The sequence below is a fragment of the Crocodylus porosus genome, unplaced genomic scaffold, assembly GCF_001723895.1.
Source record: "Crocodylus porosus isolate Cpor-Errol unplaced genomic scaffold, CroPor_comp1, whole genome shotgun sequence".
Lineage (NCBI taxonomy): Eukaryota > Metazoa > Chordata > Crocodylia > Crocodylidae > Crocodylus > Crocodylus porosus.
In genome coordinates this window covers 250,114,045-250,133,242 of record NW_017728886.1, presented here as the reverse complement: position 1 = coordinate 250,133,242, position 19,198 = coordinate 250,114,045, and the positions used below count along the sequence as shown (strand labels likewise).

At 43.4% G+C, this 19,198-nt stretch overlaps 1 protein-coding gene across 1 annotated transcript in view; it reads right to left on the bottom strand.

The window, feature by feature from the left end:
• MTBP (MDM2 binding protein) overlaps positions 1-19,198 on the bottom strand; it is a 60,184-nt gene that overhangs the window by 17,379 nt on the left and 23,607 nt on the right. Inside the window, exons 12-16 of the mRNA XM_019552367.1 lie at positions 14,908-15,081; positions 12,729-12,842; positions 11,245-11,409; positions 8,445-8,538; positions 6,847-7,002 (exon numbers count right to left, since the gene is read on the bottom strand). Coding sequence (XP_019407912.1) covers positions 6,847-7,002; positions 8,445-8,538; positions 11,245-11,409; positions 12,729-12,842; positions 14,908-15,081 — 703 coding nt within the window. The remainder of the gene's footprint in view (positions 1-6,846; positions 7,003-8,444; positions 8,539-11,244; positions 11,410-12,728; positions 12,843-14,907; positions 15,082-19,198) is intronic.

Genomic DNA, 19,198 nt, shown 5'->3' with positions numbered 1-19,198 from the left:
GGGCCTATAGTTGCCTGGGTCCTCGCTCCTCCCTTCTTTAAAGATGGGGACCTTCCAAACATCCGGCACCTGTCCCGAGCACCACAAGCGCTCATAAAGCCGTGCCAAGGGCCCTGCAATAACCCCTGCTAGCTCCCTCAACACGCTGGGGTGGAGAGCATCTGGATCCGCTGATTTGAACACGTCCAGCCCCTCCAGAAGCTCTCTAACCCGGTCCTCCCCAACCTGAGGTCTCGAGGCGTTCCCCTCGAGTCTGTCTTGCATCACGGTGGGAAGTCCCGGTCCCTGCCCAAGAAAACAGAGGTGAAGAATTGGTTAAAGAGGTCTGCTTTCTCCTCTGGCACAACCACCAGACTGCCCAGAGGATCTTGCAGGGGCCTTGGAAATAATTTCCAAAGACAGAGAGAGGAGACTATATAAAGAAGCATCAGCAGCAGACATCTGCTAGATTTTACACCCCCCTCAATGGACTTGCTCTTTCTACCTTTGCTTTCTCAACCCAATGGCATTAGGATAATTTGGGGAAGCACCACGTCCATCAGAGAGGTGCTCATGAACCAATCCACCAAGCAGGACATATTTAAAAAAAAACAAACATCACTGGACAAATCTCTACACACCAGTGCAACAAGGCTATGGGGTAAGCAGCCTTGGAGTTGCACTGCTTTGACTCCTTTTAAATTAAAAGCTCACTGTTAAAGGTGCATGGCTATCTGTGAGACAGTGGTCCTTAGCTTTATAAAGCTTGGCAACCACTGCTTTGGCTAGTAAATCTCTGACTGGTTCTTCTCTACCTCTGTGCTTGAGCGCACAGTCCTTTTATTGGTTATCCCCAGATCCTTTTTCTCTCTGAGAGTACCTTGATCTGCACTCCTGACAGATCATTCTACTCCCAAAGACAGCAAAACTGCTGAGCATTCAGAGAGGCCATATGCAAAGGCCTCCAGGGCAGGGGCCAGCAACTTTCTCAACCTGTGGGCTGATATGACCCACTTCAGGTTCAATATGGGTGGCTTCCATGGCACATCAGTAGCAGGGGGCTTTTCCTGCCCCTATACTGGGGCAGGCAGCTGGGAGCTGCACTTGCACTACTTCCACCTCTGCCAGGCCCCTGCTTGCTGGCTGAGACATGGGTGCAGCTTCCAGATGATGGGACTGCTACTACTTCCACACGGTGGCTTGAAGGCAGGGTGCAGAGGGGACAGGGAAGGAGGCAGGGAGAAGCAGCAGCAGCAGCAGCAAGGGCACATCATCCAGCTGCCTGACCCTGGTGCGGATCCCCACCAACTAAAAGCTGCATACATGCTGCAGCTGGGTGGGGGGTGGGGAAAAGTAGTAATGGCAAAGGCAGAGCTCAAAGTTGCCCAGCCCCAGTGCCCAGTGTAGTGCAGCTCCTTGTTGCTTAGCCCTGACATAGGCACAAATTGGGCTTGCAGGCTATACGTTTCAGACCCTGCTCTGCGGAGTGGGAGTAGCTGAGAAAACAGCTGCTATAAGGTCAGTTTGGATCATGCATTTTACTGTATAAAGATAGTATGCAAGACTGAGCTCCAGTGCAGGCCAGAGACATGGTTCTTCCTTGCCCCCTACAAGAGCTCGACATTGTTATAATCTAGACAGGTGACAGCTTTCGGAAACTTCTTTGTGTACTGGCTCCCAGTGTAGTGGCAACACTGCAACACTTGACACTTAACTACCTGCAAGTCTCAGGAATTCTGCTCTACCAGATAGGAAAGGGAAAGGATAGGAAAAGTCCATAGATAATGGATTGTCAGAAGAATGGACCAGGAGAGGCAGGCAAAGCTAAAAATACTAGTTCCTTTAATACTTTGGTTCATTTTCACTCTCACGCGGTCAAATTCTCCTCCCCTGGCATGCAAACATATGGAGAGGACAATCTTGGCACAGGCAGATACAACCTGAAGTAGGTGCAATTTTCAGTTATCGTCAAACACGCACTGTCTGTTTAACCTAAAACAGCATGCAGGAATGCCATGCATTTGAGTGACCTTAAGAATTGTTTGCCATACCTCAAGCTATACAATCCATAAGCATCCTAAGTTTCCTAATTGTGTACAAAGGAACATAACAGATACCCCAAGACCATATATTCATCCAGTAGATGCAGTCAGGCATTAAAGTTATATGAAAAATACGGCATATGTATCAGTGAATTAGTATTCAAAGTACAGCATGCCACAGAAATAATTGAGGTCATCATAAAATGAAAAGGGGAGGTATAGGAGTGTTAACCTTCCAAATCTAAAGCCAAGGCAGTTTAATTACCATTTCTTTGAGAAGAAATAGTACTGCAAAGAATAGTTTAACCCCTGGAAATTCTTTTCATGGCATAAACTCTTTCACTGCTTGAAAACAAAGCTGCAGGAACATTTCATAGTGTAAACTCTTGAAGACAAGGCCACAAGTTCCCTTGCCCTGCATTCATACAATCCCCAGCAAGTGGTCTGTAACTCATGTCCTGATCCTTTGGATGCTACAGTAACATATGAAACAGTAAAGACTTTAAACCAAAAGACTTAAAATTCACCTAGTCCCGAAGGCTGGACAAGCGTACTTGAGTTACACGGTGGGCTGGACCAGGACAGACCCTCTGCAGTGCACCACAGGGCTCTATCTTGCCTGTGCAAAGCATCTGCCAGCTCCTCGGGCTGCCTTGGGGTACGTGCTGCCCAAGGTGCAAGGGCTGTACCCAGCACTGCAGACAGCATGGGGGGGGTCAGTCCAGGGTGCCACACGCAGCCCGTGCACGTGACACAGGGGGTCAGTCCGCGGCACGTACTTAATGCAACACCCTGCTGATCAGTCCCACTCACTGGCTCTGGGTCCATGCACCTCATGGAACATGTGCCTCATGCTGACCCCCTAAGCCACATGCAGTGCACATGTGCAGCATGTGCCAGCACCAGGACTCAAGCACATGGTACCCAGGGCTGGCACAAGGTATGCACTTCACATGATGCTCACATGGCATAAGGGATCTGGGAAATGGGCTGCATCTGGCATGCTGGACCGACTCCCTGTGCTGCCTTCAGCATGCATGGCACCAGGTATAGCCCACGTACCAAACATAGCACGCAGGGCTGGGGCTGGTCCAGCAACCCACAGACTGGATCATATGGCTCTATGGGCGTACAGAGCATATCTTTAACACCCCTGCTTTAAACACTGCAGAGGCACTGGGCAGCTTAACCATGATTCTGGATGTAATCAAGATAAAGGACATCAATTCAGCATTCTAGAGAGAGCTTTTTAAATGACATGAAACCTCCTACATATATTTCTAGGGAGATTAATTGCATTTAATCTTAAAAGCTTGCTTCACAGGAAGTACAATTTGCTCTAATAACTTAAGAGTTTATTAATGTGATAAGGGAGAATTAGTTACAAAATTCAGCAGACAAAATAAATGTTTTCCCTCTCCCAGCTTTGGTAGATATTTAGATCTAAATTATTTGCACTTGTAACTTGGGCATTCTAAAAACAGCAGACTAGTTTTCTAAAGCATGGTATTACAAAGAGGACCGCAAATATGCAGCGTGTTTTTACGATACTGGCATTTTACTGCAGAAAGAAAATTAGGAACAGGCAGCAACCAGAGGACAAAAAAAGGAAGAGGTTTATAAAGAAAATGACCAGGAGGTGGACAGCAATATAATGAACATAAAGAAAGATATAGACAGGAAGGAGCAAAAGGAGATGCCTATGCCACACAGCTGTGTGATATGAATGTTGTTACTATGGGACTATTAAGGTCAGTTCTGTTCATACACCTTTAATCCCAGGCACCTCCATATAGAAAGGAAAATGCTAACAGGAGCACTACGAATGCAAAAGGGATTATAATTCTCCTGTAATGCAAGAATAGGAATGTATTTAAAGGAATCTTCAAATTAGGACTGCATCAGTAATGGTGTTGTTTAGCTGGGTGGCCAAACAGGGGAAGGCAGGAGGGAAACAGGCATGACAGACTGGTAGGAAGTGGTGTGAAGAGAAGAAATCAATGTTGAATAAATAAATACATTTTTTTTTGTGTTGCCTCACTGAAAAAAGCATACTCATTTCATTTTAGCATAAATATAATGTTGCATTTATCCTGAAGTTAAGTTTTAGTTCCAGCTATTTTAACAGAATCAAAGAAAGAGAAGTAGAAGGTTGGCCACACTCACCACTCACTCCCGAGTAGCTAAGGCGCTCACCCAGGATGTAAGATACCCAGCTTCACATTCCCTCCATTTGAGGCAACTTGACTTTACATAGCCTGACATTCAGGAGAGTGCCCAAGCTGCCACCTTACCAGGAACCTACGTCTTTGGACAATAAAACAGTCCAGTTGTGTGTGGATGCAGTTTGTTTCCAAATCTAGTACCAAATTCTATCCTGATAGAGATCCGGGGCCAGGGCCAGGGCCAGCTCCAGCCTCCATGCAGTCTCAATCCAAATGATGATCATCTGCTATCAGGGACCAAAACAGGACCAATTCAAGAAGAATAGAAAAGAGGAATGAAGAAAGGGAATAGAGGAAGGGAAGATGTAAGATGTAGAAAAAACTCTCTAAGCTTAACCATGGTAAATAGAGACTTGTTAAAAAAAAGTTATCTAGGAGACTCCATGTGGTGAAGGCCTTTCTTGGAAAACATGCAGAATTTCTGAATCAGCAAGTTTAGCTCAGCCTCATAGGACAATTCTTTGCTATCACCATATTCAATAATAGCTCATTTGTGTCTCTGAAGCAAAGCTGCTTAATGCAGGTCCTAATACCCAAGTCTGATCTAAACCCTCACTGAAATCAATTGAAGGATTCCCATCTACTTTAGAAGAATCAAGCCACGCTCTTGGTGTCCAAAATAGAGGGGAAAAAAACACAGCAGACAACAATTGTCACCTTTGTTGATGACATCAGCAGAATAACTCGAGTCCTTCTTTCAATAAAAGCAGTTGTGCTACAGATCAAGACTCTACCACATTGGCATGGTAGAGCAAGGAAGCCTAATATGGATACACATCATTGGTAAATCAAGTCTGTGCTTTCCCTTAAGTGGCAAAAAAGCAGGGCACAGGCAAAGTGTTGGAAATCTCTTTGTTTCTATCTGGGAACAAGTAGGATGTGGATGTTCAAATATGCCACTATCAGGCCTTTTGTTTCTGGCCAAAGAAAAATAAGTTCTCTTTAATAAGTCATTGCTATTGATTTTGGTTGGCATTTCCAAGTTATTGAAGTGCTCTCCTACTGCTCTAAAGTACAGGCGACCAATCTGAGGCACATGTGCCATGGACAGCCTGTGTGTGTGTGTGTGTGTGTGTGTGTGTGCCACCCAGATCATGGAAGGGACAGGTAATGCTGCAGTCAATACAACAGGAAGCACAAAGCAAAGCAGCATATTAGACCACAGGGGATCAGAGCAGCACATGGGAAGGGCACAGATAGTTTTGCTGGCCTGGTAGGGGAGGTGCCCTTCTTGGCCTTGAATGACACGGTGTGGTTGGAGGATAAAGGCCTGTCCCTTGCACTGTGAGCAGGCTGACCCCTGCAAGAGTCTATTATTTCTCCAATGCGAGGATCTTGGCTACGCAATTTATGTGACCCGGGCGGGGGGGGGGGCCTGTTCTCAGTCTCAGCCTTTCCCTCTAGCTTGCTCCTTCAGCCTTTTGGCTAGGGGCAACAAAGACTAGGGGACATCTGAACTCCACGGTTTCTGGGCTTGGAGCTTGCGTGTAGGATGTCTGCAATGGATTATCTGAAAGCCGAGCTTGAAGAGTCTGGGAGACAGGGTACTTGCTTTCGGTAACACCACACAGGCTTGAATGATTGAGCTCTGCTTGGTCAACAGAATTCAGAACTAATTTGGCTGATTTGGCCCTAGACGCGAAATTAAAACAAACAAACAAACAAACAAAGAAAACCTGTCTGATCAAGTGAGACTGGAGACATTTGAACCCCAAGGACTCTGGGCCTGAGGCTTGCCAGCCTGGATTTGGTGAGTATCTGTAACCCCAAACCAATGGGTTCTGGGAGTGAGGATTACTTGTCTGGTGGTAGAGTCAAACAAACTTGAAAACTGAGTTCTGCTCAATCACATTTTGGAACTTGTGTATTGGGCTTTGCCCAATTGAATTGTGAACTGATTTGGCCTTGAACCAGATTTAAAAAAATCTATATACAGCAATACACACACAAATAGTGCAAAAGTGCTGCTTAAAAGTGTGTTTATAGAGTACTTGTGATAAATCTTGCAGCAGTTTCAAAAGAGATAAACTGCATCAGTTCTGGATTGACTAAGTCTACGGGTACCTGGAGTCATTTTCCCGTATGCAGGTTACTACAGATAAATATTTATTTCTAGGTCAGTATTTTCAGATTTGCTTCCCACTTCTATGTTCTCAGGGAGAGCAGTGTCTGACAGTAAGAAAGTGAGGAAGGGACTGCAGGGGAAAAAAGCTGGCAGGGACAGAGGGATACTTGACTGTCCAGATTTATTTTCCCTGCTGTAGAAGTGGGAAGGGGGTAAATTCAAGACAAAACTCAAATAATTAGATTCTATACCTGGAGAATTATAATAAATTTATAAATTTTTCATATATAGAATCTAATTATTGGGGGACTGTCTTATATTCAGGGTCATCTCAGTTTTACGTAAGTATGGTAACACACCTCTGGTTTTTATATCTTTCATTTATGAAATTGTGAGCACTAACTGATTAGAAAGCACTGAGGGGTTATATTCAGACTTAGTGATAGAGTTAATTGCTCATTAATGTAGTCATTAATTACACTAGTTTCCACCAATTCTGAAGGATGCCCCCAAGGTTTTGTTTATGAGACTTTACCTCTTCTGAATTTGTAATGGCTGAAGATCCCCAATCGGCAACCCCTCTGGAGTAAAGTATTTCAGTAGCTCTTTAGCATCCAGCAATGTCAGTGACTCCCTCTGACCATCCTTATGTCCTAGCAATTGCTCAGATGAATGTGTCAACGTGGAACCTCTGAAAAAGAAAAACAACAAGAACTGGAATTAAAGAAACATAATTAATCAATTCTGCCTCATCAAGTCATTGATAGCTTAAGAGACAAAATACTGTAGATTTCCAATGCAACAACTGGCATCATCACTGCAAAACACTGCTACATAAAACTTTATAAGAAAACTTCCTTGATGTTAAGGCCATACCAACTTTCCCATTATAAATTATTCTCAAGATTTCACAGCTTAGCTGTGAAATTAAATAGAGAGAATCAATCATTCAGATATTCAGCCTGTCGGCAAATTTTAAATACTTCCAGTTTAATTTTAAATTTCATGAAAAAGATGCTTACAGCATAAGCAACAAGGGAAGTATTATTTGACCTTCCACTCATTTTTTTCATTGAATCTCATTCAAGGACAGCAAATGCTTCCTCTTTCCTACTGACAACTAGCTGTGGAGTACCAAAGATTAACTAAAAAAACAAAACAATCACCTATGTGGAAAAGGATACAATTAACATTTCTTCTTGGGATTTATACCACACTTGCCTATTTGAAAGGGATGAAAAGGTTCTTGAGATGCCACTCAAAAGGCAGTTAGCAGAAAGCATGTTCACTTAAAAAAAAAGGCCATATTTTGAAAGAGAAACAAGAAGGTAGAGAGTTAAAGATATATGTGAGAACTCATATATATATATCATGTTACCCAGAGACTTTGGAAATTCGGAGAATATTAAGTGGCTGATAACTCATTTTGCTGACTGGTGTAAGCTTATCCAGGAAAATGTCAAATACCCACAACAGACCTTGTTTCAAAGAGATTCAGAGAGAGCCATTAGGCTGAAATGTTAGGCTGATGTGAAACAAATTCTAAGACTGTCTTCAACACCCAATGCCATAGGTCTGCAAAAGCAGGACTCCACAGGAAGAGAAGTGGGAAAACATCTATTTCAACACAAACTGAAATCTAGTTTATTTTAAAAAGCTGTCAATTCTCATCTGCTCTGAAAATAGTGCTGTGAAACTGATTTTACTTAAGAAACATGAAGATAATGATAGTGATTATTTATAGTGAGACATGACAGGAAAAACCCTTGTGCTGCATACACATCCACAGCTTCTGCCACTGACTACACCATTGTAGAAGGGCATGTGCATATTTCTGAAGGGGAGATGAGACCCAAGAATTACACCACGGCAGCTACTGGAATGAGACACCTTGTAACTATATTCCTTAAAAAGGCTTCAGAACAATGATCAGACATAAGCACCTTAAGATGCCTCTAAAATACCTTTACAAGATGGTAGTGGAAAGGGAACTCATGTTAGTCTCAAATGAATTTCTCTTTGCTCTGCAAGACACTTAAATACTTTTTGTGAACTGACAAGGCGGCTGTAAACGTGGATAGCTCCTCTGGAATGATGCTTAATCATTCCTAATTAGAAAATACTTATACTTACCTCATTTTTTGTTTAATTTTTTCAAAATTTTCCATATTCTGAAGAACACTTCTTTCTGGCCACTCCAAAGCATTGGACCCAATTAGCTCAGATTCTGAAAAAAAGATGGTTAGCTGAATACAAAACTATAGCTATTAGTAATTTCATAGATTTCATACACATCTAAGCTGGAAGGGACCCCAGAGGATCATCGAGTCTAGCCCCCCACCCCAGGGGCAGGGAGTCAGCAGGGATCATAGGATCCCAGCAAGATAAGCATCCAAATGTGTTTTGAAGGCGTTCAAAGTGGGTGCTTGAACCACCTCCGGTGGCAGTCTGTTCCAAACCCTGGGGGCTCGGACACTGAAGAAGCTTTCTTATGTCCAGCCTGAACCGGTCGCAGTGGAGTTTGTGACCGTTCGTTCGATCCTGTCATCCCCTGGGAGGCTCTGGTGAACAGTTGTTCCCCCAGATCCTGATGAGCACGCCTGATAAGCTTATAGGTGACCACCAGATCACCCCTGAGCCTAATGTATAAAATGAAATTTATCTCCAGTCATTGGGGTTGGCAGAGAATCAGGCTGGGGCTCTTCTAACTCTGCAAGTCATAAATAGTAGTTTTCATGGAATCCATGGGTCTAAGTAGATCTCCACACCCTCTACATCTTGTTTTGGGGGGCGGGGGGGGTTGTTTGTTTGTTTTTTAAAGTAACTCAAAGTAGTACATTCCACATTGCCACACATGTGTGAGATAGTATAGAGAGCACTGAGGAAATGAACCAGGTCTCCAGGGTTCTGAAAAATGGTTGAGAAGTGAAGGAAGCCAGAGTAGAGAGTAACATATCAGGAGTCCCAAAATAGAATATCCTGACACCAGTGTTTTCATAATCATTAATGGTGTCAGGACACCATATAGACACAGTGTTGTAATGAGCAATGCAAAATGGAGAAAAAACCTGTTAGATCTACAGGGAAAAAAGTATTGACTAAATATTTTATATTAGCAATAGCGGTGCACTGATAGAGATTTTGGGGGCCAATACCGACAGTAGATTTTTAAGGAGGCATATTGGCCAATACTGATCCAATTTCTGATACAGCTGCATCCAGCTGGTAAGTCTGTTATGGTGGAAGGAAACAGGGGAGGGCAGGGGAGTTGGGGGGCAGATCAATGCCCTTTGCAGTGAGGGAGGGAAGCTGGGGTAGGTGCTGCCCAGCTGGGTGGGGCAGGGTGCGGGACGGAGCCGTGGTTAGTCTGGGGAGTGTGCGGTAGCTCCCACCCCTGCACACACCCCAGGAGGGCATGGGGGAGAGGGGACATGTGCCCCACGGATCTCCAAGGAGCAGGGCAGGGCACCGGGCTGCAGCTGCAGGCTGGAGCCGGTGCTGCTCCGGGCTCTTCCCAGCAGGGGCTGGACTTGGCGCAGACGGTGGCAGTGCTGGGAGGGCATATGAGCGGGCTGCAGCAACCCCAAATTTTGCCATAGCCCCACCTCCCAGCACCGCCACCACCCACCCAGTGCAGCCCTGGCTCTTCTCAGTGTGTGGGTGGAGTCAGGGGTTGAGCCAGGGCTGCCCCAAGCTGGCAGTGGTGGCAATGGGAGGGGGAGTTGGAGAGGAATACAGTGAAATTTGGGGTGGCTGCAGCCCCCTCCCAGTGCCACCACTGCTGCCTGCTCCGAGCCCAGCCGCCGCTGAGAAAAGCCCAGAGCAGCCCTGGCTCCAGCCCCACCCCTTTTGAACCACCCCACACCCTGCCACCTGCCCTAGCCCCACTTCCTCCCTCACTGCAGGGGGCGTTGATTTGCCCCGACATCCCTTCCATCACAACAGACTTACTAGTTGCATACAGCTCTCCAAGCTGCCCGGCTGTGCTCCTTGCTGCCTGCATGATGCGCTGTGGCTGCATACACACATGGGCATTTATGGGTCAAATTATCGGCCACTTTGGGCCGATTTCCAATACAGCCAATTTTCTTTATACCAGTGCCGATCCAATAATCAGACCGATGTATCAGTGCTCCTCTAGTTAGCAACATTATTAAATAAATATATCAAAAATGAAACCATTCAGTTCAGTTACATGCTGACTAACAGAAATTGTATCTTTGTGTTACGAGTTCCTGGTTACTTCCTTCTGAGTTTTGTGAAAAGTCTGCACCTGGAGAAGACTGGCATCCTCTTACACCCTTAAATCATTCGTTTTAGCAAGTTTAACTCTCTCTGAAGAGGAAAGTTAGGCATGCCAAAAGCAGATACCACACATGAGTCTATGAAGGCCTTTTCTTAAAGCTGTGACATGGTATGGGGCTACAGAGCTTCCACACAATAGCCTGGCTGTTCCAGTAACTGTACTAGCCCCCCCAGATATATGCACATACACTTCTGTGGAATTAAACACCTGAATTAAAGGAAACATACTATAAAAAGTAACTTATGTGGACAGAAAACTACAAAAGCTATCAAATGAAAGTGTGAAAAAAAATCAAACATAATATAAAAACTGTAAAAATCTTCTATTTAGAAACAGGAAAGGCTGGACGAGAATATCTTAAAATCACAAGATGATGCAAAATTATAGTATTGTATGAAAGTCATATTTTTGTCAGCAAAACTGGAAGCATAGATAATCCAATGAAGAGAACAACAGATGCATGAATGTACAAAACTTGGAAAATATCTCTTTCCCACAGTTTCTCTCTTTTGGAATGAATTCTTTTAGGTGTAATTTAGTATCACTGAAATATGAAAATATAAAAAGTTTTATCTGTTAGAGAGCTTTTTTGAAAGCATGGTGAATTTTCTAAATAAAGATACCCACCACAAGTCACTGCATGGTTGCTAGGTTTGTTTTTTTCCTCATGTAAAAGAGTTTTTGGAAGGGTGGTGTTATGCAGCTCAAAAAACTGCTCCCTCATGAGTGTTAATACGTTTTTGAGTTCATCAATAGAAATGGTAGAAAGCTCTTTGGCTGATTCTTGCCTCTCTAGAGGAGAGAGAGAGAGAAAGATCAAATGTGCTATCATAACCACTAAGTAATCAGAAAAGATTAGAACCTGGTCAGGAGAGAAAGGAGTTGACCCAAATCCAATTCTGTATACTTTAGAGACATGCTACTGGTTTCTTACAGCAGCAGATACGACCACCTTTACCAGCAACTGAGCCTGAAGTTTCATTTGAATCATCTTTGCCAGTGCCTTCCAAAAATCTGTCCACAGTGCACCGTGTACCCAGGTATAAGCTCCAAAATGCAGGCATGTGGGCTTGCTACACCCTCCCAAGTCCATACATTGTTCCCTGACAAGGATCCATAACAAGGATGCTATGTACTGTTGCAGTACTCATAGCAGTCTTTTTTATTACCTTTATGACAATAAGCAAGTATTATACTTTATTAAAAACTTGGGATACAACTTCCTGGCTTTACTTTCTTTCACAAGCACTCGTATGTTAACATAATGTACAAGCAAATCGATTCATTAACACAGACAGGTATGAAACTAACCAAAGTATTTTGAAAGTCATTGATTGCAGGAAAAACCACTGTCTAGAAACAAAGAATTTTGGGGGGGGGGGGCAAAGTGAGGAATAAAAACTGTGAAAATGTCTGCAAAACCCTCTCCATTAAGTACAAACCACACAGTCCCACCCCTTATGGAACTGGCTGTTAAAAGTCCAGATGTTATCTTTGTCTCTGGATGAGCAGGTTGCAAGCACTTGTACAAGGCAAAATGAATGGAAGAACATACGTCCATCCCAATTTCTGGAATAACTAACAAATTGTGTCCTGCAAGCAATACAGTGAATTAACAACAGCAGAAGAGTCCACGGATAGTGATCCTAGGATTTTTAATGAGCTCCTCTATACACTAGACAGCAGTACTCAAGATCCTCATTTCCACCACGATCTTTATGCCAGTGCTGATTTCAGATGCTACTGCCAAAATCATTTCCTTGGTGTACACACACCAGAGATCAGTTTATTATGCTCCTCTGGCCAGCTAGACGTTCACTGGGACAGCATCTTCTAGCACCATTTAGCTGATATCAGCCTAGTACTACAAAATTGACATTTTTTACAACCTCTTTAAAGGTATCATAGGAACGAGTCATGACAGATGTATATCTAATGCTTCTTAAGTGAAAACTATATTAATATTTCTCTTCCTTCTTTACAAAATGACTTGATTCCCTGGTTTTTATAAAACAAACATTGTCATGTTAAATCCCAAATAAAAATGCCCTTGTTGTATATTAATTTGAGATCCTGTGACAGTTTAATCCATTATTCTCACCAATACTTACTGAGATATTCCTTCAAGGCACATGCTTGGACAGAAGCCAGATTCTTTTCTCTCTGTAGAATCTGCTCTCCACAAAGATGTGGAAGAGACCTGATGAAGTCAGCAATACAAAGGCCTGCACAGATTATAAGAAAGTCATTCTTAGCTTGTCTCATCTAACTTATATAGTTACTATCCCAGATTTTTGTTTCTCAAGAGGAACTAGCTGTATAAGATAAAAGTAGGTATAATAGTACATAAGCATAATTACTCCATATCATATCAGCACCGTTAAATGGAAAATTGACATTATCAACAATCGGCTTTTCTTGCTGATGTGGTCGATAATGTCACCAATAAATGCTGCATCAATGTGTGGAGCTGCAGCACACATACAGCCAGGAATGCAGTCTAGCAGCTTGGAGAGCAGTGTCTGTTTGGTAAGTCTGTGTGGGGAAGGGGCGTGAAGGAGGCAAATCGAGGCCCCTATGGTAAGGGATGGAGTGGGGTGGGGGCTGAGGCAGGGACTTCAGCCTCTGTGCACACCCCTGGGGGAGGCATAGGGGTCATGTAGCCCCCAGATCAGTGCATGGGGAGAGGGCAGACTGCCCACTGTGTGCTCAGGGCCAGAGATGCGCCAGTCTCTTCCTGGTAGTGGGACTGGGTACAGGCTGTGCTCAGGGTTGGCAGGGGTGGGGCAGGCGGCAGCAGCAGCACTGGAAGAGGAACTACAGTGAATTTTGAGGTGGCTGTAGCCCCACACATGTAGCTTCTCCTCCCAGCACTGGAAAAGTGGCTGCCTGCCCCCACCCTTCCCAAGTGCAGCTTGGGTCCAGCCCCCACACTGGGAAAAGGACATGCAGTGGACAGCCTGCCCTTGCCCTGTGCACAAATCTGGGGGACAAGTGTCCCCCATACCTTCCTCAGGGGCATGCGCATCGGTGGGAGCCCCCCCCCCGAATGAGCCATGGCTCTGTCCCGCACTCTGCCCCGGCTGTGCAGTGCCTGCCCCTGCCTCCCTAACCACGGGGGCCTTGATCTGCCCCCACCTCCACCCCCCTTCCCTCCCCCATGTCCCTTCTCCCTCACAGACTTACCAGCTGGACGCTCTAAGCTGGTGCTGGGCTGCATATCGGCAATCGGATCAGTATCAGCTGATTTGGCTGGTTAATAATTGGCCATCAGTATTGGCCCAAAATATCTTTACTGGTGCACCCCTAATAATTACACATTTCATATTAAGAAGCCAGAATTCAAATGTAAAGTCTGGTTAAATCTCATAAAAGAAAGGAAATTAATGAAATGCAAATTAAAATGGAAGGCTGAAAAGCCTTTTCAGGCATGAAGACTGACAGGGTCTCTATGTATTTGACATTCTTTATCCATCTTACATGTGACAGTGATAAGCATGGTATAGATGAAATATCAGATTCATCATTAGTTTTGTATTCCCATGCCATTACAGATTAAAGTTACATCTTTAATGTTAACATTATTGCAGGGCTGTATGTCTGAAAAGAACACAAACAACTTCCCTAATTTATTAGAAAGGACTTTCAGTTATGTCCCCACTTTCTTCACCCTACCAGTATAAATATGGAGCAGGTAGCCAGTCATAACCTGCATATGGTAGTGTCAGTATATGATGAGAGAATGCGCATGTGTGGCAGCAGCCCTTCCACTCCTTTTCTATGTGAATATCAGCTAAAGGCCCTCTTGCAAAATTCATTGCGCCTCTTTGCCTATAGAAACGTTATCACAACCACACCCTGCCAGGTTAGGTAAATAAATTTTAGATTTGGGTTGGTGCCATTTCATGACAACTTTGAACATCTGATTTAAATATTCCTACTGTAGCTTTAAAAATCAAAAACAAAAAAAACAAACAAAAACCCTTCCAGCTCCTTGCATGTTTGCTTTCAAGAGTAATGGATTGAACTTTTCATGTTGGTATCTTTAAAAAAATCATAACTATTTTAACCTGATTACTTTAAAGTAATGTGTTCCTATGAATTTTTCTAACACATTTTTAAAAAAAAGTCCAAATATTGCTAAAATAAGAAAAACAAAACAAACAAACAAACCAGCAGAATTTCCTATTTCCCTTTTTTCTAGCTGAACTAATGTAAACCTGCACCTACAATGCATCAAACAGCACTAGCTGCCTTCAAACACTCTCAAAAAACACAGTTAAGTCTTACTTGAGTCTGTTTCTTCTGCATTTGTCTTTAGCTTTCCATTTATTACAGCAAGAGTTGCTGCTCCATTAATCTGATTGGCTGAACGAATCATGGTTGCTTTACAGCCTCCAAAGCCATTGCCTTGTACCAAGAAATAGTATTGGCAAAATTCTCCTTTCAGTTCAACTTCTGGAACTGAGTAAGCAGGAAGAGAAACAAAATACTTCATAAATACAGCTTCAAAATAAGTTATCCCCTCGCATCATATTTTCATTCATATTCTCAGTATCATTTTACTCAGACCATGACAAATGTTATTAATAGGTTGTATATTCATTGCATACATCAGGTGTTCTCAAATTGTGGGTCATGATTCCCGAGGGGATTGCGAGCAACTTAAAAGGGGGCCACAAACTGCCCAGGGGGTACGCACATTGGCACAGGAAAGCGGCACATGGTGGCAGCGCAAAGTGGTGGATGGCAGTGGCGGCTGCTGCATGCAAGCTCCCCATCCCCCACTGCCACCATCCAGCACTGAGGGTCATGGTATCAAAGTTTGAGAACCCCTGGCATATATACTTATTTCACTGGTTAGCAGCCTGGCATAGATTCATAGATTGTTAGGGGCTAGAAGGGACCTCACAGATAACCGGGTGATCTTTGTGCGACTTTGGATTTATGTGACTTTGGAGCATGAGACTATACAAAGTTCAAACAGTAGGTCAGATTCTAGATTCAAACTCAGTGTCATTCTCATAGCACTTATCACTTCAGCTTGGTACTTGAATGGGAGATGCCTGAAAATTAACACCTGGTTTTGTGGATGGGTCAGTCTCAGATGGGGCATGCTTCCTGTTACCAAAATTTTAAATCTGTATCCTAATCTGTTCATGCTAATGAATGAAGAGTAAGAGGTACAGGAAAATGGTTGTTATTAAAAATCCCAGACCCTTTTCATAAGGTTATCAGGGTTAATCCTAATGTAGTAACCTAATTTTATTTGGATTACTGTATTCTGCCTAAATTATTCTGTTCTTTCCATAAGAAAAGATATTTTCTGTCTTGTATTACTGGATAACATTGTGTGCTGTTTTAAGGCAGATGCCATTCATCCATGTATGCCTGCATGCTGTTTGTGGGCATATCTACATTGCAGTCACAGCAGTGTAATAACAAAGCTACCTTTCTTCTTCTTCTTCTTCTTCTTCTTCTTCTTCTTCTTGCCTCCTCGTTTGTCCCATTGAAACAGGGTAGCTGTTGTGAATCCCAGCTCTTCACTGGCTTTGGTCATACATACTTTCTTCTTCCAACTCCTTCTCTCTCAAGTCCCTCTCCACTATACCTCTCCATCTCACCTTCAGTCTTCCTCTTCCCCTTCCCCCTGGTAGTACCATCCTGGTAAGTTCTTTTCCTACAGTCTTCCGGACTTTTTTGAACATGCCCATACCATGCTAGTCTTCTCTCTTGCACTTAGATGCCTCTACTACCTTTGCTGATCCTCTGAAGTATTTCTCACTTTATCTTTGTCACTCCATACATCCATAGGAGCATTCTCATCTCTGTCATGTTCAGTCTCCTTTCTTGAGTTTTCTTCAAGGGCCATGTCTCCACTACATACAATGATGCTGGACGCACACATCTTGTAGACTTTCCCCTTCGGCTTCGCCGATACAATCCTATCGTATAATATTCCTGTTGCTAATTTCTAATTTGTCCGCCTTGCTGTTACTCATCATCTAACTCTCCATTCTGCTAAACAGTTGACCCCAAATGCTTGAACTTGTCAACTTGCTGAACACTGATTATCGCATTTCCAACAACAGGTACCTCAGAGAAATTGCAGTGCATATATTCTGTTTTGGATCAATTAATCTGCAATCCGCTTCCCTCTACCACTTCTCTCCATTGGTTCAATCCAGCTTGCACTTCCTTTAAACTCGAGAGCAAATGACTACCCAAGCTAGCTAGTGAGCTCAGACACCAGAGCTAGAAGCAGATAATTCAGTGAAGGAAGCAAAACCCAACCACTCCACTGCTAAAGCAAGTTCAGGTGAATGAGGTATAGACGTAAATTGTGATTCACTTCACAAATTAAATTTGGCATCTTTAGCTGAAAGGTGATTTATATAAATTCAGCTGCTACTAAATGACAAAAAAAAAAAAACCACCTTAACAAATGTATACATCTTCCTTGAAACTGGAGTAAAACTATACAATTGCTTTTTGCAAACATTAAGAGAGGAGACCATTTGGTAGATGGAATTTGCCAGTTGAATGTTTGGATTAAAACAAACTCTTTAGAGGACCAGAGAGAGAGGATATTCCCAAAACTGTTGGAAATGCTAGGCACCTCTTCAGAGAGGGAGGCACAACCAGGAGTGTTCATTTACTGTTTAAAGTTCTGCAAATGCTTCAGATTATTCATGAGGCAAATGCTACTTACAAAGGAAGGATTTAATTCAAAAACGAAAAATCTCTGCTTAAGAATATAAGGATAATAAGAAATGCCTGCTTTGAAGCAGATGAAAAATAGTTCATTCTATTTCCTAACAGAAGCAGAGATAATATGCATTGTACCAGAATAAAACCAGTATGAACTTGATAGCAATAACTTTGGAGAGATGATTTTTTCAGGTCTCATACAAAGTATAGAATATCAATTTCATAGATGTCTGGTAAGAAAAGAAGATCAGAAAATGAACACTTCATAATATTGTACTACGCCTTAAAGGTCAAATCACTTAATACCATGGATTATTCCTCTTGTGTTGAAGCATTTGTAAGAGTTCCTCAGCAAATAATATTTTAAACAGAAACAAACACTAAAAGTTTAGCAAGCAGAGGATACTAGAGATGAATAAACAGTGTTTCAATGTTTTCTGGAACAGCTTCAGATTTAAATGCAAGGAGGGGAGGGGGGAAAATGTTAATGTCTATTAGGGCTATGCAAAGCTTCAGTAGCTGATTTGATTTGGAAGAGATTTGTCCCGATTCGGCAGCGGAATCTCCAAATCGGAATCAAAATCGGGAGACCCATTAATCTCTGTGAACAGAATCAGAAGCTTCCAAATTGATTCAGAGAGATTTGGCCATACACTGTACAGGCAGGCACTAGACAGTGCCAGTGGGAGCAGCTGGGGCAGCAGCCGGATGAGCTTGAGCTAGCAGCCCTAAGAGAAGCCGCCAACCAGGGCAAGGTAGGCAGTGCTGACAGCCACAGAAGAAGCCATGGGGGCTGGGGGGAATGACAGGGGAGCTGGGGAAATCAAACTGGAGGGAATGCTTGGGACAAACAGGGGCTTCCCCCCAGCTCCTGGTTCAATTCCCCAGGTCCCAATCATTCCTCCCAGCCCTCATGGCTTCTCTCAGGGCTGCTTGCACTGCCTGCCTTGCCCCAGGTTGGGGGCAGCCGAAGCAGCAGCTAGACAAGCTGCAGCTTGAGCCAGCAGCCCTGGGAGAAGCCACAGGGGCTGGGGGACATGATTGGGGAGCTGGAGGAAATGATCGGGGGCTTCCCCCCAGGTCCCGGTTTAATCCCCCAGCTTCCCAATCATTCCCTCGGCTCCCCAGTTATTCTCCGCAGCCTCTCCCGGGGCTGCCAGCACTGGTTGTCTCACCCCATCCAAATCCAAAGCAAATACTTTCTGCTTTGCACAAGCCTAATGTCTATGGCTACAAGAAGAACAAGTTCCAGATACTCAGTCCCACTATGTACTCTATTTTCCCATCTATATCAATTTCAAAGCTTTTCCCCTCATCTTCTTTTCTTCTCAGATAATTTTTGTCTTGACATGTCTTTCCTTAAGATGGCAAGAAATAGCATTTTTATTTCTTGTAGATTTAATTTTGATGAGGCATTTATAAATTATGAATTCCAAGAACTTCCTCATGCAACTGAGAGTTTGCTAACAATTTACCATAGGCAGGCTAGCCACAGGATCCAAAAGGAAGTCATTTCCAACCATAGGCTGTTTCCTTTTGTTCATATGGTTTTACCCATGCTTCCATCTCCATTCCAGTGAAAGCTCAACAATTATGACCATATCACATCTGCCTATATATAACGTTAATGCAATTCAAATCCCTCCTCTGACTCCAAACACTACAACTACACTCACAACTCTGTCCTGCTCCACTTGTTGCTCATCTCAAAGCCTATAAAAACTTGCCCTCTCTTCCAAGAATGCCTTGGCACAATGTTGCCAGCTTTTTATGCAGAGCGTGTCTACAGTGATATTATGGATCAATTTTGAGGTAGTCTATAAACCAGCCTGAGTCATAGGACCTGACCTGCTCCCGTATATGTCATAAC